At 40.8% G+C, this 22994-nt stretch overlaps 1 protein-coding gene across 2 annotated transcripts in view; it reads left to right on the top strand.

The window, feature by feature from the left end:
- Positions 1 to 8388: 8388 nt before the first annotated feature.
- LOC119140640 (adenomatous polyposis coli protein-like) overlaps positions 8389 to 22994 on the top strand; it is a 79643-nt gene continuing 65037 nt past the window's right edge. For both annotated transcript variants that reach the window (XM_037372130.1, XM_037372129.1), the window contains exons 1-3: positions 8389 to 8537; positions 10489 to 10597; positions 14431 to 14544. In XM_037372130.1, the coding sequence (XP_037228027.1) occupies positions 8503 to 8537; positions 10489 to 10597; positions 14431 to 14544 (258 nt within the window). In that variant the 5' untranslated portion in view covers positions 8389 to 8502. The remainder of the gene's footprint in view (positions 8538 to 10488; positions 10598 to 14430; positions 14545 to 22994) is intronic.

Raw genomic sequence — 22994 nt, 5'->3', positions numbered from 1 at the left:
TGTTTAAATTTGTTTGGCAAGTTTAGTAAGTTTCTGTGTTTCTAAACATATATTTAACAAATATTTTTTTTTCTAGCCAATTTTGTTGTTTGTATTAAAACAGACTTTCAAAGAATTAATGGAATTTGCAAATCCCAATATTAAAAACAATTTTGAAAGAAAATAATATTTTTCAGAGTCCTGAAATGGGAACGTTTCCACCCAGGAATCTAATATATTGGCACAACACAGGCTCCTTGTGGGCAAGAGTGTTTGGATGAGGACCAAATCATTTATTAACTGTGTGTGAATTTGGCAAATTCACTAGATGTTGAGCTTGGCCAAAATGATCTTCTGAAGGGGAAAAAAAAAAAAAGGATTCAATTACCAGAATAAATGATTAAATTGTTCACATATTTCTCTTTTGCTTATCTTCCATCTAGTTACGAAGTGTTTAAAGGAGGGGAAGAGGGTGTATGTGTTTAGGTTATTAGTTCAGAACAGAATTCCTATTAAATGTACCCTGCTTTCTCTCTGGCGAGGTCAAGATATATTTGATTTTACTGAATTATTGAAGCACATACCTAAAAAAAATTTAATCGCATTTTCTGTAGAAACAGCTAACATATCCTAAAAATTTGCTGTCTCAATAATATTTTTTTTAATGCAGACAATTCTGTTTAATTTTCCTATTTTAGGTAAAACTCTCTTTCAGCCAAGCAATACATGTTTTGCCTCTGGTGTTGAGCAAAAGCTACTGTTTGAAATATCAGTAGCTTTGAGAGTAATTTTCAGGAATTGTTATCTTTTCAAGAATTTTTCATTTTATGGCCTACAGATGGAAATGAAATTATTAATTATAATTAAATAATAGGAGTAGCATATATTTTGTTACCTTTCTTACTAGGAATAACATTGACATATTTATCAAAAAAATATTTCCAAAAGAAGAAACCAATTTTCTGTGATCCTGCATTCATTCAGCTTATTGTTGGGAGCTTAAAAAAAACCTCACAAAACTCCACAAAAAACAAACCACCACCACCACCCACCCACACACATTAGACAAGTCTTTAGAAATACTAGTCCTGTAGAAAAGCAGTTCAAATTGAAAAACTTTTTTTCCTCATAAAAGCATTATAATGTTCAAAAAAACTCCACTTGTCTTGCTGCATTCTCACTGAACTTGACAGTGTATGGCAGAGAACAGAATATTGTGAAAATACTGATATAAACAGTCTTGGGGTGTAAAAAGATGGAATAACTGCATTAGGTTTTTTCATCAAAATTTTTCTTTGATCAGTAACAGCTCTTCCACCTTAAACACTCTCCTAAGCTCAAAATCATGATCAGCAATGGTCAGAAACAGATGAGAATAATCTGAGACATGCTGTTGTGGTTTAACCCCAGCTGGAAACCAAGCACCTTGCTGCTGCTTGCTCACTCCCCCTCACCCAGAGGGAGGGGGAGGAGAATCAGAAAAGAATGTAAAACTTGAGGGTTGAGATAAGAACAATTTAATAGGTAAAGCAAAAGCCATGCACACAAGCAAAACAAAGCAAGGAATTCATTCAGCACTTCCCATGGGCAGGCAGGTGTTCAGCCATCCCCAGGAAAGTAGGGGCTCCATCACGCGTAACGGTTACTTGAGAAGACAAACACCATAATGCCAAAAACCTTCCTCCTCCTTCCTCCAGTTTATATACTCAGCATGACATCACATCATATGGTATGGAATACCTCTTTGGCTAGCTTGGGTCACCTGTCCTGGCTGTGTCCCCTCCCAATTTCCTGTGCCCCTCTGGCTGGCAGGGCCTGAGGAACTGAAAAGTCCTTGATTTAGTATAAACATAGCAACGATCAAAACCATCAGTGTGCTATCAACATTGTTCTCACACCAAATCCAAAACACAGCACTGCACCAGCTACTAAGAAGAAAACTAACTCTATCCCAGCTAAAACCAGGATACATGTCATTAGAAAAAGCGTTTACAAATAAAAATAGGTTTTATAAGGATTGACTTAATTATACTTTTGCAAATTTAATTCCATAGAATGGTTTGGGTTTGAAGGGACCGTAAAGACCATCTAGTTCCAACCCCCCTGCCATGGGCAGGGACACTTTCCACTAGACCAGGTTGATCAAAGTCCCACCCAAACCGGCCTTGAACACTTCCAGGGATGGGGCATCAACAACTTCTCTGGGCAACCTGTTCCAGTGTCTCACCACCCTCACAGTAAAGAATTTTTTTCCTAATCTCTCATCTAAATTTACTCTCTTTCAGTTTAAAGCCATTACCCCTTGTCCTATTGCTACAGACCCTACTAAAAGGTTTATCCCCATCTTTCTTATAAGCCCCCTTTAAGTACTGAAAGGCTGCTATAAAGTCTCCCCAGAGCCTTCTCATGTCCAGGCTGAATAACCCCAACTTGCTCAGCCATTCTTCATAGGAGAGGTGCTCCAGGCCTCTGATCATCTTTGTGGCCCTCCTCTGGACTTGCTCCAGCAGGTACATGTCCTTTTTATGTTGGTGGCTCCAGAGCTGAACACAGTACTCCAGGTGGGGTCTCATGAGAACAGAGGGGGAGAATCACCTCCCTCAACCTACTGGCCATGCTTCTTTTGATGCAGCCCAGGATATAGTTGGCTTTCTGGGCTGCAAGTGCACATTTTCAGGCCATGTTGAGCTCTTCATCCACCAGCACCCCCAATTCCTCCTCCTCAGGGCTGCTCTCAATCCATTCTTTGCCCATCCTGTATTTGTGCTTGGGATTGCTCTAACCCAGGTGCAGGACCTTGGCCTTGTTGATGAGGTTTGGACAGGCCCACCTCTCAAGCCTGTCCAGGTCCCTCTGGATGGCATCCCTTCCCTCCAGCATGACTGCACCACACAGCTTGGTGTCATCGGCAACCCTTCTGAGGGTGCACTGAATCCCAATGTCCATGTCACTGACACAGATGTTGAACGGTGCCAGTCCCAGTACATACCCCTGAGGAACACTATTTGTCACTGTTCTCCACATAAACTGGACATACCCAGTGCATGGACACACATGGAGGGGGGGGAAAAAGGAAGGTGCTGTTAGGAAAATCTCATTTCATAAATATTGTACCAATTAGTCTTTACAGTATGAAATTGTATGAACTTTAAGGTATGTAGTTTACATTGTATACTCCATTATTGTAGTTAAGTCAGCATGACTAAAAGACCCCAGCTCATTAGGGGCTGTCCTCCTCCTCGCACCCTGAAGAACAAAGGATACCCCTGAACTACTGAGATAACACCGGCATCCTAGCCCTTCTAACACCTCTGTGAAACCCTCCCTGTTATCTGGCATCATAGGTAAGTAACTGTAACAAGACCAGCTCCAGGGACATCTACATCAAGAAAGAAGCAGGTAGATGATGATGCCATAGAATTATAGTTGCTTTGCAAAACAGTAACATGTGGGTGTTAAGCAGTGATTGGTCAAATCATGTTGTATCTGAACACTTGAAAGATATAAGAACCATATGTAAAACCTCATTCAGGGTGTCCCAATTTGAATAGGACGCCTCAGGTGCATGAAGAATTACTTTTGTAATTCTATACTTTGCATCCTAGCCTCTCTCCTTGGTCAGCACAGGCCACTTCTGAAATTTTTGTGACAGTTTTGGTGACCCAGATGGGACGTAGCCAACTCACCTGATCCAATGTATCACTACTGCACAGACCCCAATGATCTGCACTGTTGGCTTGTGGGTGATTTTACCTTGAGATACTCTGGCACGGGTGTAGTGAACCATGGATCTTATTTGGTAGTAAAGGACGTGGTGGGGTTTTTTTTGTTTCTTTGGGTTTTTTTAATAATGGGAGGTGGACAAAGTATAGTGAAGAGGTCACTGGTAGATTAATTGTTGCAACACTGGAAATTTATTGATGGGATAGCCAGGTTATCAAAAGCCTGAGCCCTGTGTCAGGAAATTTGGCCAAAAGTGAACACTTCTGGTGATGCATACCAAATGTGGCCACAGCCTGGTTCTTTTAATGATATTAGGCTGAGCTATTTATAACAGCAAATGGAGGATTGATTCCCCTCACAAATGGACTATTGGTATATCTGGTTTATTGATATATGAGGTATCAAAAAAAATGACTTTCAAAGTTTCCTAAAGACTGACCAGCACTCATGGACCCCTAAGCCCTCAAAAACAGATTCCTAGGGGACACTGCTAACTAGCTCCCTGAACAGCTTAAAGTTGGCTCTCTTGAAATCCAGGGTAGCAACTCTGCTGTCCTTTTTTCTCATTACACTGAAAATTTTAAACTCAACCACTTCATGGTCACTGTGGCAAAGACAGCCACCTACCAACACATCTTCCACGAGTTCTTCTCTATTCACAAACAACAAGCCTAGGAGGGCATCTTTCCTAGTTGGCTCACTGAGTACTTGTGACAAGAAATTATCTTCAACAAACTTCAGGAATTTCACAGACTGCTCATCTCAGCAGTATGATATTCCCGGTTGATGCCTGGGAAGTTGAAATCTCCCATAAGAACAAGGGCTACTCATCCAGAGATTTCTCCTAATTGCCTATAGAAGAACTCATCAGTGCTTACATCCTGGCTGGGTGATTGATAGTAAACACCCACTACAATGTCTCCCTTGTTTTCCATTCCCCTCTCCAACACATCATCCTTAACTGTAAGGGCTGTACATTCAAACCTCTCCCTTACATATAGTGCAACACCTCCACCTCACCTGCCTTGCCTATCCATCCATCCCAGCACTCCAGTCATGGGACTCATTTCACCAAGTCTCACTAACACCAATGACATCATAGCTCTGGGAACTGACCAATGCTTCCAGTTCATCCTGTTTGTTTCTCACACTGCGTGCACTGGCATACAAGAATTTCAGATATGCTCCTGAGCCCTCCATGTGCTCCCGGAAGTAACATAAGTGTTCCCACTAGCATTGCCACCCTCAGGTGATGCCATGCCAACCAACCCTTGGCTTATCTTTGGCAATTGTGTTGGTATCCCCTTCCCTCACTGGTTCTAGTGTAAAGCCTTCTTGATCAGTCCCACCAGCTTACGCTCTAGGATGTGTTTTCCCCATTAGGACAGGTGGATCCTGTCATGCCCCAGCATTCCTCGTGCCTTGAGTGCTCTTCCACAGTTATAAACCCCAAAGTTTTGGTGGAGACACCAGTCCTGGAGCTATGTATTGATATCCTGGGCTCGTCTCTTTTTTCCAAGGTCTCTGTTACTGAAAGGATCGAGGAAAACACTACTTGTGTGTAGAGGACAGAGACAGTGGGTTTGACATTGATAATGTGCAGCTGTGATCCTGCAGCAAAGAGTTAAATAACTTTGAGGGAGTATGAGAAAAAACCCGGTTGAAACAGAAACAGAGGAGGAATGTGATCTGTCCTCCAGAAGATAAGGAAACAGCATGAACAGCAGGGAGTAGCCTATAGTGAATAGTGCCTGGGCACGTGGACAGTAGAGTTTGACCAATAATAAAGCTTTTAGCAGCGCATGTACAGAGTATAAACTTATAAAAGCTGTAACTAACTAACAATAAAGGTCTTTGCTTCATCATCCTTGCAAAGTCCGTGCCTCATACACCACACTTGTGCTCCTCAATTTTTTAGCATTCTTCCCAGGGCCCTGAAATCTCTTTTGATTGACCTTATACTTCGATTGGGACATCATTAGTACCAACATGAAAGAGCAGGAGTGGATAGTAGCTCTTCAGTTGTCTGGTGACATCCCTAATTCTGGCCCCAGGGAGGTAGCAAGCTTCCCTGAAAAGAGGGTCTGATGTGCAAATGGGCACTTCCGTTCCATACAGGAGGGAGTTGCCGATGACCATAACTCGCTGTTGTTTCTTCTCAGTGCTGGTTTTAATGCAAGTCATGTTGCAACGCGTTGGTCTGTCTGACCTTGGCAAGACTGCTTGCCTAGGTTTCTCATCTGTCTAGTTATGTGCTTCATCTACTGTACTCAGGTCTTCATACCTATTCTGTAAGGGTATCATAGAGGGTAAGGAGGGGTTTCTCTAACAGGTACATTCCTTAACCTTCTTCCACCCCTCCCCATCCCTTGTAACACTGCCTTCCTCCTGGCACTAAAGAGATTCTGCCCCTGCCTTTGTAGTGAGTTGGCTTGTGCGTACCAGAGATGGCAGAGCACAGCTCCATTGGTCAGTCTCTGTTTCAAACTATTGGATGGTCCTCAGTCTACCCACCTTCTCCTTAAGCTTGGCCACCAGGCAGAGCAGTTAATCTACTTGGTCATACATCCCACAGGTTTGCTTGCTATCACCCTCCATCTCCAGGAATATCCCTGCTACCCCACAGCCAGAAACCTGTGTGGTTGCATGCTTTGATAGGAACTCTGTGTGGCTGTATTGGTTCTACCAGGTGCTAGAAGCTCAGGAGAAGCAGAAGACACAGCTTTTTGTCATGTAGTCACCATGCTGCCATGTACTTGCCTGCTGGGAAATATATATGCTTATCCATTGCAATCAGCTGGTCTGATTATTTTAGCCTGTTTAAATCTCCCATGCTGCCAAGTGCAGGAGTGCAGGCTCTGCCCCTTGCTGGTTCATCCAGTCAGTAGGTCTGGGCTCAGTTGCTCAGGGAATGCCCCCTGTTCAGCCTTACACTCTCCTTGTGCTTGTCCATCCCTTGCCACTGCTTGCTGCCATTGCTGCTGGTGCTCCTTGCACTGCTCCAGTGTCTGTTGCACTCTGAGAAATTTCCCCTTTGGGTCAGAAATTGAGTAAAATCTCTGGCTGAACAAGAAAATCAGGGACATTCCACATTCAGCTCTACTTGCCTATCCTTTTGCGCTTTTTTTCTGCTTTTACTCTTTTTTTTTTTTTTTCTTTTTCTCTCCAGCTATTGCTACTACTTCTGGTTTGTAAGCACATCTCCAACAGGAATTAGGGTCAGGACTGGAACCTAGCCAGTTTTCTGTGGGAACAGTCTGCATGCCATTTGCACGTACCGATTTGGTTTTGGGGCAACAGCAAGTGCCCAGAGTGTGGGATGATCTGCAGAAGGTGATGCAAAGTATACGTGGCATCTTTCACATTTATAACTCTACATGGGCTGACACGCAGCAACCATTTGCAGCTGTCTTTACTCCTGATGAAAAAAATTAAAATCTTGGAAAAAAATTACAGATGGCCTGGGGAAGCACAGGGCAGAACCCCATGGCCAGCCAATGACCCAGGTCAGTCCTCCAAAGTTACCAGCCAATAGAGATATGCTGCAAAGAGCGAGAGGGGAATTGTTAAAATCCTTAGAACTGGCAGGAAGGAAGACTGTAAATTGGGCTAAGGGCCAAGAATGCCAGTAAGGAAACGCTGAACATCCTTCTGAGTATTATGCCCAATTGGTTAAACAAGTGAGAATGTTTGGAGGGGTCAACCCTGAGAAGGAGGAAAATTGATCTTTAATGGTATCTTTCTTTGTACATCAGTCTTTCTTAATAAAGAAATATTTTTCTAAACATATACCTGGATGGCAGGGCAAAGGATTGGATTAAATAGTCAGCATTGCCATGTTCACGTGTAATGGAAGAGATGAAAAACAGGTGAAGAGAAAAGAACATGAGCAGAAAAAGAGTCTATTGGCAGCAACATTGAATAGCAGTCCTAGACTAAAGGGATGGGGATGTGGAGGTCTTCAAGGCAGAAGCAGAGGAGGAAATTTTAGGAGCAGTGGGCCTCAAGGAACAAGAAACTTGTAATTATCGTGGACAATAAGGTCATTGGAAATGGGAATGCCCAGTATGATCAAAGGGCTTCCCAAAAGAACCTCTCAATCCCATGGTGCAATTTTCCCCTGCTCTATGCAACTGGGGCAGCTAGATTTCACCCAAGTTTGACAGCAGGGACCTAACATGCAGTTACTACAAGAGCCTCTGAATACAAAATATTTTCCTCTTCTTATGAGAAACTGGTCTTAAACCTTTTAATTAATGAACATAATTACTCCTGTCTAATAGATACAGGGGGAACTTTTTCTACCTTAAATCAGTATACCTATTCATCTGGACTTCCAATACCTTTTTCAGGTTACTCGGGGAAAGATACAGCTAACATAGACAAGGCTTCCTCAGGGCTTTGCTGGGTCCTCCACTATTTTTCTAAAATTTTAGTAAAAGATTTGCAGGATGATGTGTTTAAAAAATTGATCTGGTTTTGATACAGTATGTTGATGATTTATTAGTAACCAAGGAATCTTGTATAGCTGACACCCGTGCCTTACTGTTTGCTTTAGTTGAGAAGGGCCATTGAATTTCTTCACATAAGTTACAATTATTTTTTTTTATGGAAGTGTAAAATATCTGGGTTACATTCTCCAGGAAGATCCGAGAACCATATTACTGCCGTTCAAAATCTTCCCCAACCATTTCTTAAAAACAAATGCAGGCCTTTTTAGGAGCTGTAGGATTCTGCTGACCCTGGATTGCCATTTCCTCAAAAGCAGCTAAAGTACTCATACAAAGATAACTGCTCAAGATGCTGGAGAACCAATTCACTGGGCAACGGACAAGGTAAATACATTTGAGCTTTTGAAGCAAGCTGTACCTGCTCTGGGATTACCAGGCTATTTTGTATATGAAGGGAAAGGAATAGTCTCGGGAATGTTAACTCAAAGCCATGGGAATGACAATGTCTGACTGCATATTATTCAGCTCAGGGAGACCTGGTAGCTCAAGGATCTGTTGCCTGCACTTGTGCAATAGCTACTGCAGCACTCTTAGTTGAATGGAGTAAAAATCTAGTGCTTGGACACCCTCTGATGGTACAAGTACCACACAAAGTTGAAATGCTACTGTCACAGCATGTTATGCAGGCAATGTCACCACAGTGAGTCGCTATGAGACGATTCTCTTAACAGTGGAAAACATAGCAACTAAACAGTGTAATACACTGCACCCTCTACCCTACTCCCTTTACCTGGGGAAGGAACTCCACATCACAATTATGTAATAACAATTTGTGAAGCCAAAAAGACTCAAGAAGTTTTAACAGATGTGCTGTTTCTAAATCCTGATCTAGAACTATTTGTAGGTGTTGTAGTTGTTCCTTTGGTGCTTTTCAGTGCAGCAAGCTCCTCTGTGACTTCGAAACGATCATTTGTCCCACGAATGAAAATTAGAAGTTGTGCAGAATCACGAACATCATTGCTTTCGTCGAGTGCCAATGAGAAACAGCAAAGTTTTTTTGAGGAGTTTTGCAACTGCAGATTCAAATTTTCCCCCATTTCTTCAGTCCTTCGTGTAATTGCAGGTCCTGAAAGCCTCCCTCACTGTACTAAATAAATCCGCCTTCTCTGGACACATCTCTTTGGCCACAGAAAGAAGGCATTCTTTAACAAATTCTCCCTCTGTGAATGCTCTGCCAGTGCGCGCTACGAGCTTGGCAACTTGATAGCTTGCTCGAAGTGATGACATATTGAGCTGCTTTTGCTTCACAGAAGTATTTTGCTGAGTTGTCAATCCATGTTTCAGTCTTAATATTTTATCTTTTCTCACTTGTCCGACCAAAGAATCATATTTACCTTTATGTTGAGTTTCGTAGTGTCGACGCAAATTGTATTCCTTTGACACAGACACTGAATTCTGGCATATCAGACAAACAGCTCGCTCTTTGTACTCCGTGGAAAAATAATCAGAAGTCCACTTTCTTGGAACACCCCGCACTCGGAGTCAACTGTTCTTTTTTTTTGACATGATGGTGCGCGCGTTTCCCACTGGTGCTGGCTTGCTTGTCCTGCCTGGGAGCTGGAGGGAGGGAGGGAGAGACGGGGGAGCCGCCCCCCTCGCTGATGCCGCCGCCCCCCTCCTCAGCCCGGCCGCGCAGTCCGGACAGGGTGGCCAGAAGGGACTGAAGGGACTTTGCCGCGCCGGGGCTCTGGCGATTCGCCCGAGTTGGCTGGACCTCGCAGTGCAGAGGCTGCCGACTGAGCTTGCCCGGCAGAGGAGATGGGGGGGGGGCGGAGGCAGGGCGGGGGGGTCTGTAAATACCGGGGGCCGGATTGAGGACCCTAGGGGGCCGTATCCGGCCCCCGGGACGTAGTTTGAGGACTGCTGTTCAGCAACATCAAAGCCTTTTCTTAAATAGCAGTTGTCGTTTGCTGCATCGCATAAAGCATATTGTCATAAAGAAGCATGATTTAAAGTTAGCATGTGACTAATAAATGCTTAGATTTCACAAAATGCCTCAGCTATAGATTTCAAACTGAATTTATAAAATAATATAGGTATTCTTTCTTTTACAGATGTGGACCTGATATACAAGAATTTAAAGTGATTTGCTTAGCACAGTATAGTTGGTTGATTAGTGAGGGCCAGGGAACAGAACCGACCTTAACTTCTTTGTGCCATCTTCATCAAACCTCATTATTTCACCTTTTATATAGGTATCAATGCTTATTGCTGTACTTGTATTTGATAATGAAGACTCTAGTAGTAAGGCATTTCTGGCTTTTGTTTTTGATAGATCTCTGTTGCTTGGGGAGCTTGAGAAGGAAGAGAAAGAAAAGGACTGGTATTATGCTCAGCTTCAGGACCTTACTAAGAGGATTGATAGTATTCCCTTTACTGAAAAAGTAAGTAACTACAGCATGCTCATTTATGTATCTGATGCTACAATCTCTGTTTAGATGCTGTATATGTTTTATGAATTTATGGCCGTTCTCTACTATTGTTTTCAGTTAAAGCATTTTTTTGTTCACTATGCAAATTAATTCAGACTAAATAATGTATTTTTTCCTTTGCAATTCCCTGGTTTTCAGATGTTGTTTTACCTGCTAAAATTCATACCTATCAGTATGAATGTCAGTGCTAGAGAGGAGCACTGAAAAGTTATGACAGATGAGTTATAAGTCAGTAGGTTTCTTCTTTGACTGTATCCCCCAAAGGCCTTTTTTTTTTTTAATCAGTTCTTTTATTTTATGGATTCTTTTAATTTTAAGAGCAATATTAGCCTAAGAGACCATCTAAACAGGAGCTCTAATTTCAGAGCATTGAGTAAAATGGTGCTATAGCCTACGCAGATATTAACGCCCCTGTAAACTTTTACCTTGGCATCTCCAAACTATAGTCAAGTCACTGTTTTCTGGGATAACGAAGACCTCTGATATCCCAGATAATACACATTTTCCTGGTGTCAGACCTCAGCAGCTTGGATATATTTGCAGTGCATTCTTTAGTACATACAGTTATTGGAAGACTTGGTTGCCCATCTTTACAGAGCCATATTTGCTCAGGAATCAATTTAGCTGTATTTACGCAGTACTGTCAGAACTAGACAGCTTCCTGGAAGTAGAAATAGAATATGGAAACACTTTAGTGGCTGGGGTGAAACAGCTGAACTTCAGCAAATCTAATATTGAGTCACAGCCAAGTTAATCAGAAAACCAGGGACAAGGGGAGAAAGAAGGAAAAAGACCTTGAAGAAACGTAATCCATTTCCCAAAAGCATTGTTGGCTGTATCTGTGTCACTCTAAATGTGTCATAGGTTTTAAGATTAAGTTTCCTCAACTTCATAGGTAATCAATTAACTTAGCTTTTCATATTATTAGAATGTTTTACTTAACATCTATACTAAATCTCTTTTGTGGCAATTTATGTCCATCACTATTTATTCCATCCACAGTGGAACGGTAGATCCCATTCTTTTTTAGCACTGTTTTACATATTTGTAGACTGTTATCTCTCTTGTTGGCTTTCTGAATTGACCTTGGTGAAGTCTTGGGAGACCTGCTGGTGGTGACTTGTTTATCTGCAAACTAAATAACTGTCAAAAAACAGTGAAGAGTTGACTTCTAGCAATAATGAAAAATACATCAGCCATAATTTAATTTTCTAAGAATAAATAAAACTTTTAAACTTTGTCATAGTTTCCTCAAAATTTCACATCTCTGCCTCTCAGTTCAGCTCACATTTTTGTCTCATGCTTTGAAATTCACAACCTTCTCATTTCTGTGCATCTACCAGAATACAGTCGGGCACTAGGGTTGTGCTTCAAGCTTTACCTTTCTTTTCATATGTCTGTAGTTGAAGGCTTCCTTCTGACCTTCTTTTAAGACCCTTTTCCAGAACAAAAAGGGTAATTAATAATGCCTTCATAAGATCTCTGCATATTATTGGTGGAACAGAGTAGCTATTGTATACTGGCTTTGGTTTTTCCTTTTTCCATACCAGGAGAACCTTTAGAACAAAGCAGCAAAGGTAATTTCTGTCTTTTGTCAGTGACCACAAATAATATGGTGCTATGGTAATACCAAAAGGTCTGCCATGTCCCTGTAATACATAGCATTGTTTTAAGACTGATGGTGAAATATAGTAGCATATTTGGTTTATGTGGCAAGGTTTTCAGGAGGGGGGCACTACAGGAGTGGCTTTTGGGAGAAGACACCAGAAGTTCCCCCCATGTTAGAGCCAGTTTCAGCCAGCTCCAAGACAGCTGGCCAAAGCTGAACCAGTCAGCAAAGCTGGTGGTGCCCCCGTGATAACATATTTAAGAAAGGGTAAAAAGCCCTACACAACAGCAGCTGGGAGAGAGAGGACTGAGAATACGTGAAACAACTCTGCAGACACCAAGGTCAGTGAAGGAGGAGGTACTTCAGGTGCCAGAGCAGAGATTCCCCTGCAGCCCATGGAGAAGACCATGGTGAAGCAGGTTGTACTCCAGCAGGAGCAGGTATTCTGGCAGGATCTGTGGTCCATGGGGGACCCATGTTGGAGCAGTCTGTTCCTGATGGACTGTATCCTGTGGAAAGGACCCACACTGGAGCAGTTTGTGAAGAACTGCAGCCCATGGGAAGGGCCCGCATTGGAAAAGTTCATGAAGGATTGTGTCCCATGTACGAGGCCCCACACTGGAACAGGGGAAGAGTTGTGAGGAGGAAGGAGCAGCAGAGACAAAGTATTATGAACTGACCGCAACCCCCATTCCCCATCCTCCTGTGCTGCTCAGGGGGAGGAGGTAGAGAAATCAGGAGCGAAGCTGAGTCTGGGAAGAAGGGAGGAGGATGTTTTTAGATTTGTTCTTATTTTCTCACTATCCTACTCTGTTATTAATTGGCAAATAATTAAATTGATCTTCCCCAAGTTGTGTGTTTTGCCTCTAATGGTAATTGGCAAGTAATCTCCCTGTCCTTATTTTGACCTATGAGCTTTTCATCATATTTTCTTCTCCTGTCCTGTTGAGACGGGGGAGTGATAGAGCAGCTTGGTGGGCACCTGGCAACTAGTTAGGGTCAACCCACCACAAGTAGTTAGGTGCTTTGTAAAACTTCTTCCTGAAAGATTGTAAATTTTATCAGTCATCTTATACTTGCGTATAATTGCTCCTAATAATGAAGAATGACTATGCCTTCTGATTTTGTTTTTCATACATTCATGCAGTCATTGTTTTTTGTTTGTGGTCTATTTACTAGTATCTTTTTGCTGGAGAGCAGACTAGAGAAAAGTCTTCATAAAATTAACTACAGCTGCTCATCACCTTTTTTGGAAAGGGCTCATGTTGTCCTTTTCCAGAAAGACAATTCTCACTGATATTTAAGTGATGGACCTTCTAATCCTCCATGACATTAAAAAATTTCTTGACAAGTCAGTGGTTTCAAATACATAGCTATACGGCAGTGGCAAATAAAATGAAATTAAAGTTATATTCATCTAGCAAGAACAGTTAAAGGTAATCATGTGTATCAAAAGATGATATCAACTAATTCACTTTTCTGAGCAAACATGTTTATTGTACCTGTTACTGTTTTCCACATGCTTGAATAACTAGCCTGTGTACATATGATGAAATGGTACAATCTGCCTTGCTGGAAATATTCAAAGCTTGTCTTGACTTGGGCCTGGATAACCTAATCTAAGGCCCTACTTTCAACAGAAGGTGGGATCAGGTGATCTCCAGAAGTTCCTGTCAGCCTAGACTTTTCTATGTTTCTGCAATCTTTTAAAATAAAGCTTGAGGGAGTTGAACTTAAATCACCTTTCATGCTAATTTTAAGTATTTTCCCTAAGTTGCAAAGACCTGCTTATTAAAATAAACATTAAAATTATAAACTAGCTTTGCTGATGCCTTGAAAAATATATTGGTTGGAGTACCTTTCCTTAAGTGATGTTGTAGGTTAAAAATTCAACAGCTATGTTAAAAAAAAACAGAATAGTTAAAAAAATGTTAATGATTATGTTGTCTCAATGTTTATATGGCTTTTAGTTATTTGACAAGACTTGCAGGTAGTCTGTTGGTTTAACAATATTATGTGTTCTTGTTTTTAACAATGTAGTAATATATTAAGGGTCTATTTTCATGTTTTGTTTATGAAGTTTGGTGTGTAAATGGAATTGTTTTGCTTTTGTTCAAAGAAATACATAGTTTATATCAACCTTATTTAAAATGCCTTCTTTGTACTTCAATTTCAGTTCTCCTTGCAAACTGATATGACCAGAAGGCAGTTAGAGTATGAGGCAAGGCAAATCAGAGCTGCAATGGAAGAACAACTAGGTACTTGTCAGGACATGGAGAAGCGAGCACAGGTATAGTTTTTCTTTCATTAGTAGGAGTGGGAAAAGATTTTCATGTGTTTTCATTAAGTTATTGCTGTTTTATATCTTTAAACTGTGTGTAAGCCCAGTGAATACTTTAGAACATTTATCTAGCCTTTTAAATATAAAAATAAGAAACAAAATATAGAAAATACCTAGTCAGCACAAAGGACCTTTCTCTGCCTGTTTAAAAGAAAGCTTGTGAGTAGGTGGAAGTAGTAGACAATGTCTTGAAAAGAAAGTAATTTTTGATAATTTGATTTATTTGTTTCAATTTTAGCTTTGAACAAACATGTAATTGCAACTGCTTTATTTTGTTTGTTGTGTTGTTGTTGAAGTTTGTACTTTTAAGTTTAGAGTAAGTTCCAGTTACTGTTAAGTTTCCTTGACCACAAAGCATGCATCAAGGAATAATCTTTGAAAATGAGATATATTGGCAAAATTTAATTTGCATCCTTACCTGTAAATTCTTTATAAATAAAGTTATGTATAGTTCTGTATACAAATCATGTTACACACATTTGGAAGTAAATTTCCTTTACACACAATTACATGCTGAATTAATCAGTTGCATGCTGGCTTTAAAAATATACTCCCCCACAGTAGTAGAGTAACAGTTTGAATTATGTATTGCCATCTATTTCCATAGATGATAAATAGCCAACTTTTAATAAAAATAGTATCTTTAAGCTTCATTTTCTTCACCAAATTTACCTCAACACAAAATTCTACATATGAAATATTTCTAATGAATTCTGTTTGTAATTAAAATTTAAACCAGCTTTTTCTAAAGCAAGTAATTTAGTAGAACTTTTCAGAAAATTCTTATGGCTATAGTTTTTAGCAAAATATGCATCCTCTATTTGTAGAGCTCAGTCTATGAGGTATGTACATTAAGGCCATGTAAGGATCTATATTGACGTACTCAGACCAAAGTTCACTCTTCCTTGTTTTAAGCTGCTTGGATAACTGGCTCCGATCTGGAAGCCATATGGCTGTGTTACAGAGGTTTATCAGCTATGGTGCTGCCCTGCACTAATACAGCTGTGCTACTTGTGTGTGACCACCTCCAAATGAAGGCAGAACAGACTCATAATTGTCTGTATGTCTGGTTAGCCCTGTTGTAAAAGAAAGTAATACTGAATCAACACTAGATCTTCCGAGCATGATTTACTAACACTGGCCAAACTTTTAAGTGCACTCAGAGAATAAATCAAGTATTTCTAAGATTTGACTGTAGTTATGTCACTATAAAAGTAACTAAGTTGTCCCTAAACGTATACTTCCCTACACATTGTAATTTATTTTTTTTTTTTGGGGGGGGGGGGGGGGGGGGCACTACCAAGAGGATGTTGATTTATTCCCTATACATATATGTAATACCTATATACTTATTGAAATTACTGTTTTAGGATTATATAAAAATTATCAAAATAGGAAATAACTAATTTGCATTGATTTTATTATACTAAGGACAGGTTTCAAAGCTAAGTTAATTGTTGTATAAATACATAAAAGCAAATTCCAGATTATTCCACTGTAATGTTCAAATGTGAAAACTGAACTTTTCATATTTGCCAGGTATAGTGAACTTGCTAATTTTTCAACTTACATTTTGCTCTATATTTTTGTTCCTCCACGATTGCGATACAGAATACAATGCCAAATGTAAGTTGGAGGAAGAGAAAAGTTGAGCTATATAAAGACTGGCATTTCAGATAATTATATTAATAGTTCCAAATACTTATTCTGTGAGAGCTGATAACCTGCCGCTGGCCAAGAAATTCAGGTACTAGCTGCCCTTCCTTTTGGACCTTAAATTAATAGTAAAATAATAGCCTTCTTCCTCTCTCATCTGTCATCATTGGGACTTGCTTCTTTTAACCTTGTTCTTATGAAACACTGTGTACATTACTTAGCTCACAGAAAATTATTTATGCATTATCCTTTATGGAGTTTGTATACAGCCACACACTCAACAGTTATTAAAAAAGATGCATTATTAGCGTTAGCAATTTATTTTAGCTTATCCATTCAAACTTTACATGGTAGTTCTTGTTTGAGAATAGAAAAGGCATAGTTAATCAAATTTTATTTTGATTATTCAAATATAGTCTAATACTTATAAGCAGAAGTAAAATTTCATTTCTGTAGATGTGGTGAGTTGAACTCAGCTAGCAGCCAAATGCCTACCCAGACTCATTCATTCCCTTCTCCCATGGTATGGGAACAGAATAGAAGAAAGTTGAAAAGATCAAAATAATGACAGTTTAATAGGGAAAGCAAAAGCTGCATGTGCAAGCAAAGCAAAAATAAGAATTAATTCACTACTTCCCATCAGTAAGGCAGATGTCCAGCTACTTCCTGAAAAGCAGGACCTTAGCACGCATAATAGTTGCTTGGGAAGACAAATACCATAAGCACAAACATCTCCCCCTTTCTCTGAACTTTTATTTCTGAGCATAGCATCTCATGGTATGGAATATCCCTTTGATCAGTTGCAGTCATCTGTCCTGACTGCGTTCCCTCCCAGTCTCTTGTCCATACTCAGCCTACTTGTTGTTGGGGGAAGGAAGAGAGAGAAAGCCTTGTTCCTGTGTAAGCACTGTTCAGTAGTCGCCAAAACATTGGTGTTATCAATGATGCTTTAGCCGCAAATACAAAGCACAGCACCATAGAGGCTGCTATAAAGAAAGTTAACTGCATCCCAACCAGACCCAGTACAGTAAAATCTTAAAAAATAAATTTTATTTCCAAGACTTGAAATCATGTTCACATAGAATATATTTTTCCTTTATACCAGAACAAAAATTATGTCTTGTCACAAGTACTCAATGAGCCAACTAGGAAAGATGCCCTCCTAGGCTTGTTGTTTGCAAACAGAGAAGAACTCGTGGAAGATGTGTTGGTAGGTGGCTGTCTTTGCCACAGTGACCATGAAGTGGTTGAGTTTAAAATTTTCAGTGTAATAAGAAAAAAGGACAGTGTTGCTGCACTCTCAAAACTAGCTAGCTGCAACAATCTCTTTTACCATCACATAGCAAGTTAACTTCAACAAGCAGTTAGCACGCCTTACCCCAGCACAGCCACCAATCCTCCACAAGCTCTCAAAAATCCACCTACCATTCATGCTGTTTCTTCATACTCTTCATGCCAGTCCCTCCACTTCTCATCTCTGCTGCCTTCTCCTTGTATCTCCTTCTCTAGATCTTTCTTCATTGGCTGCCCAACCTCTTAACAGAACCAGCCACAGCTGCACCTTGTCTACATCAGCCAACCCACACACCCCCCAAGCCAACCCACAGTTGTATATTATCAATGCTAATTAACCCAGCCTTATTCCTCCACAGGACAGCAGAGTTGCTACCCTGGATTTCAAGAGAGCAAACTTTAAGCTGTTCAGGGAGCTAGTTAGCAGTGTCCCCTAGGAATCTGTTTTTGAGGGCTTAGGGGTCCATGAGTGCTGGTCAGTCTTTAAGAAACACCTTTTAGAAGCACAGGAGCAGGCTATCCCATTGTGTCAGAAGTGAAGCAAATGGGGCAGAAGACCAGCTTGGTTGAACAGAGAACTCCTTGTGGAGCTCAGAGGAAAAAGAAAATGTATAATCTCTGGAAGCAAGGTCAAGCTTTGCAGGAAGATTACACAGCTGTGGTTCATATATGCAGGGAGAAGACATGTAAGGCCAAAGCTCAACTAGAGTTGAAACTGGCCAGTGTTGTGTCAGACAACAAGAGAAGCTTTTTAAAGTATGTTCAATAGCAAGAGGAGGTCTAAGGGAAACATTGGACCAACACTTGTTGAACATGATCTAATAGGGATGAAGAAAAAGCAGAGGCATTCAGTGCAGGTTTTCCCTCAGTCTTAAGTAATATTGATAGACCTTGGGCTGCCCAGTCCTCTGAGTTGGAGGACTACAGCTGCAGGAACAGTGACTTTCCATTTGCAGACACTGAAATTGTAGGGGACCAGCTATATCAGCTGAATGTTCGCAAGTCCGTGAGGCCTGATGGGATTCATCCCAGAGTTCTGAAGGAGCTAGTGGATGTTACGGCAGAACCCTTCTCGATCATCTGCCAAAGGTCTTGGGAGTCTGGGGAGGTCCCTGCTGACTGGAAGCTAGCTGCTGTAATTCCAATTTACAAGAAGGGCATGAGGGAAGACCCAGGGAACTACAGACCTGTAGAAGAATGAAGCTGGGTTAATTAGCATTGATAATATACAACTGTGGGTTGGCTTCAGGGGTGGTGGGTTGGCCAATGTAGTTAAGGTGCAGGTGTGGCTGGTTCTGTTAAGTGGTTGAGAGCCAATGAAGAGAGAGCAGCTGAGGAAGAAGCAAGAGAAGAGGGAGCAGGTCCTGGATGAGGTGAGGGTAGTAGAGGGACTGGCATGAAGAATGTGTTGGTATGAGATGGTAAAAGACCTTGTTGCAGCTTGATAGTTTGGAGAGTGCTGTGACACAAACCTGTTAGTCTAACTTCAGTACTGTCATGGTCCACTCAGTGGACTTGTAATGGTTTGTTTACTATGATCTTGAAGTGCAAAAATCAAGGTGACTATACTAAGGTGTTATGCTTCAATTAAACAGCACAATTTTATTATTTGCCTGTAAAGTGGAGTGTGATAGGTAAAAAGATAGAAAGTGAAGGAAAAGATAAAGTAAAAAGGAAAGAGGATTATAGTTACCACCATGGGTCCAAGGCGTCCCTATGGTCCCAGGTCCAGGCAGCGTCCCACCAGTCCTTCCGATCGTTGTGATCCTTGGTGGGGGAGATCTCCTAAAATTCGGTTGCTAAAGAGTCCTCTTTTATGCTGAGTAATACACATTGCTCCTCCTCTGGCCCATGGTTTGTTGTCAGTCTCTGCCTTCTCGAGCAAGGTTATCACACGTGTTATGGTTTGTCGCAATGACAACAGTTGTTCTGTGACCTTATCGTAGTTGTTCCTTCCAGCGCTGGGTATTAGGGAGCGGCATAGTACTCCCCATACCATGCAGTTTTCCTTCAGGGTCTCAGTGTCCATGAGGAGCACGTTCCATCTCCAGGTCTCTGTTAGCAATGTTGAGACAATATCGTTCTCTTTAGACTGACTCTTACACCATCCCGTGGCTCAACATTGTTATCAGGACCACGTGGCAGCGATATAACCCTCTAAGAGGGGAAAAAGAGGATAGGGAAAGAAAAAGGGGGAAAGGAGAATGACAGACAGTAAAAGAAGGGGGGAAATAATCAACTTTATATCAAACAATTTACAATAATCAAATGATATTCATAAAAATGACTCAACATAAATCTGTTTAGGTCTTGCACAATTTTCCTTGTGTCAGTAGATTTAGGGATGTCCACATTGGAGGGGATATTCAGCAAGTTATGTGCATTGATTACAGATGTCAAATATGTCAATTGTTTTACCATTTTCCAATTTAAAACATACAATATCATTGACAAAACAAGACCGATCAAGACCAATATCAAAAGAACAACAATAGGGTGACACAACTTGTTCAAGAAGCCAGTAGCAGTCGGTCGCCATCCAAAAAGCGTGTCCCACCATCTATATTCTGCATCTTTTCTCACTCTTCTCAAGACATGGTGTATTTCTTCCACATTGTGATGGACAGTTATCAGGGTTTTCTGTCTGTTTTCTCTAACCTTTTCCAGAATCTTGATCAAGTCTTGATGCTGTAACAATTGTTTTACCAAGGTGAGATTCATCTCAATGGGTACAGGCTGCAATTCGTGAATCAGTGTATAATTAAATTTCAAGAGCTGATGAGATGTGACTGGGGCTAAATAGGAAAAGTCATATTCAGTGATGTTAATAAAATTAGAAACACAAAAATTCGAATGATTCTTAGTATCCACAATCACCATATCTACAGATAAAGAATTACAAGCAGTCCTCAAACATGCACAACCTTTGCCAATATATACAAGCACTGTTTCAGAGTTATCGTCAGAACGAATTTCGAAATGACAGATATTCTGTGTAGTGTCTAAACAAATGTCCTGTGCTCTGATTGCCTTGCCTTCACAGATGAACCCTTGTTGTTCCCGCACGATACAAGATTCCAAATCTACAGTTTGCCATTTCTCATCCACCTTTTGGGCCCATACTCTATGCTCAAAAGGATAGAGTATGGTTCCATTGTGATTCAACCCTAAGGCAATAATGGGGTAGATTACATTTATTGACGCATGGGATATTGTCAATACGAAAGCGGTGGCAATGTTTGTGGTGGGGTTATAAGTAAAGTTTACCAAATTTCACCAGGATTGGAGTTTCCTCTCAAAGTCAGTGGCACTATCCCAGACTATTTTCCGAATTTCAGTGGGGAAAATGCCTCCTTCACCTTCTCTAATAATCGAGGCAGCCACCGATTATATCCATAATTAGGCCTGGATACAACTAAGAGTCAAAGAAATATTATTCTGGATTATACCAAGTGAAGAGGGTCCCCGTGGAGAGTCGGCCAAGTCATGACAATCACACCAATATGATTACATGTCGAGCTCGCTTTATTAAACATTCAGGCTATATTTATAACTTTAACTGTTCACGCAATTCTACATACAGGTGATTGGATAAAAGTCTCTGATCACGTGAGCGTCCGTATCGCTGATTGGTGAGCATGCTGCAGGCGCCTGATCAGGGTGTGCTGACTTTGCGGTTCCCAGGTCCTGTTCTGCACCTGGCTTGTTGTTTGTGCATAGCTTGTTTTCTTCCTCAAACTGCTTGGTTCAAGGACAATTTAAAGTTTCTCTGCAGTTACAATTAACAGGCTTGGGTTGTCCAAACTGGACAATGGTAACATATGTCCTCGATCTTTTAAAAATTCCTCCACGCATCCCCCTTTTTTATTTTTGGACAACCCATGCCTGATTCACAATAGATTCACAACCTTTATACAAAAAAATAAACAGCCAAAAATTAAAAACATTACAACAATGATTATAACAAAGCGTATTCCTTCCATCAATAACATCTTTAACCAACCTGTTATCCCCAATACTCTCAACCATTCATCAAAGGGATTATCATCAGCAATATGCTTCATGTTTTCCTGCAATTTTGACAACTTCTTGTGTATCGATATGGAATGATCAGAAAGGTTCATACAACACATCCCTTCAAAATCCTCACAACTGTGTCCATGTGCTAATAACAAAAAATCTATTGCAGCTCTATTTTGCAATTTAGCATGCCTAACACTATCTACATCAAGCAATAATGAACTTAAAATCTGTGATGTAAGATTAAATTGTTTCTCTCCCCAGCACGCTAACCTTCGCATATTCTTAGCATATAATGCAGTCATTGCCCCCAGAATAAATATGGAGGCTAGGACATTTGCTGTTAAAGACTGTAGATCGACTCGGTCATTACATGTTTCATCAAAAGTGCGCAGTGTCCTCCGTGATCTGTGAGATTGTTGAGTCTTTTTTAATAAGTCTTTCATACGTGGAGCAAACAAAGTCAAACGCCCTAAATAACATGGTCCACCGACAGGATACAAAGGAATCCCTGGCCACTCTCTGTCCCCACATATCAGAAAGACTCTCGGTGGCAACTGATAACCCCCTGGTACATCTATATGGAAACCCCCAGTTTTCAATTCTCCCCAAATAGGTGAACCAGTTAGATTTTGAAACCCTGTATAAAACCCCCGTTCACCTGGACGTGTTAGCCATAACTGCCACGGGTCACCAAACCAAATTACTCCAGTGCCATTCACGGGTTAAAGTGGTGATGACATGCGGGTACAGTCTGCCATACCAGTTGCAGTTACATTAACATATTCAACAGGTACAACGCTAGCCAATAGGTCTAGCTCCTGCAAAGGTAAATGATGTGGCTGATTTAAATTCTCAATAACTGTCTTCTGCCACGCTGCATTACGCAGAGAAGGCCAAACATATTGTCCATTTGGACTCATACATGTACCATTCTGATTGGAAGTCAGATTCACTGCTTTAATATTCCAAAACCCATCAACATTTGTTTCATTCTCTTGCAGGGGAATACCAATTAAACAAGTTCTAAAGGGGTTGTCTGCCTGTTGCAGACTTAAACAAAAGTCTGTTACTCCCGTGATATTTGCCCACGTCACCCATATGTTTGTCCTAGGCAAGATGTCAAAAATACTTTGGCCAATGGGTAAAAAATTCATCAAGACCGCAAACCAAGTCCACCACTCAAACATGTTTACTCTTACAATTTCTACAATTTCTTTTCCAGCCAAATAGTTTTAAACAAATCTTTTTACTTTCTTCCCAATCCTGCTCTAAAATAGACCAAATTTCAAGTACAAAAATGAGTTTACTACGTTCTACACCACAAATCTGTGCTTTCACAGATTCTGATGATGTGTACTGTCTCCAATCAGCATGGTATTGCACTAGTCGTATGTTTCCTCTTGCTTCATGCCTGGTTACTAATCAAA

This window comes from Falco rusticolus, chromosome W (genome assembly GCF_015220075.1).
Source record: "Falco rusticolus isolate bFalRus1 chromosome W, bFalRus1.pri, whole genome shotgun sequence".
In the NCBI taxonomy this organism is placed as follows: Eukaryota; Metazoa; Chordata; class Aves; order Falconiformes; family Falconidae; genus Falco; species Falco rusticolus.
The sequence above is the reverse complement of the archived record's forward strand: the minus strand, read 5'-3'. Positions and strand labels throughout refer to the sequence as shown.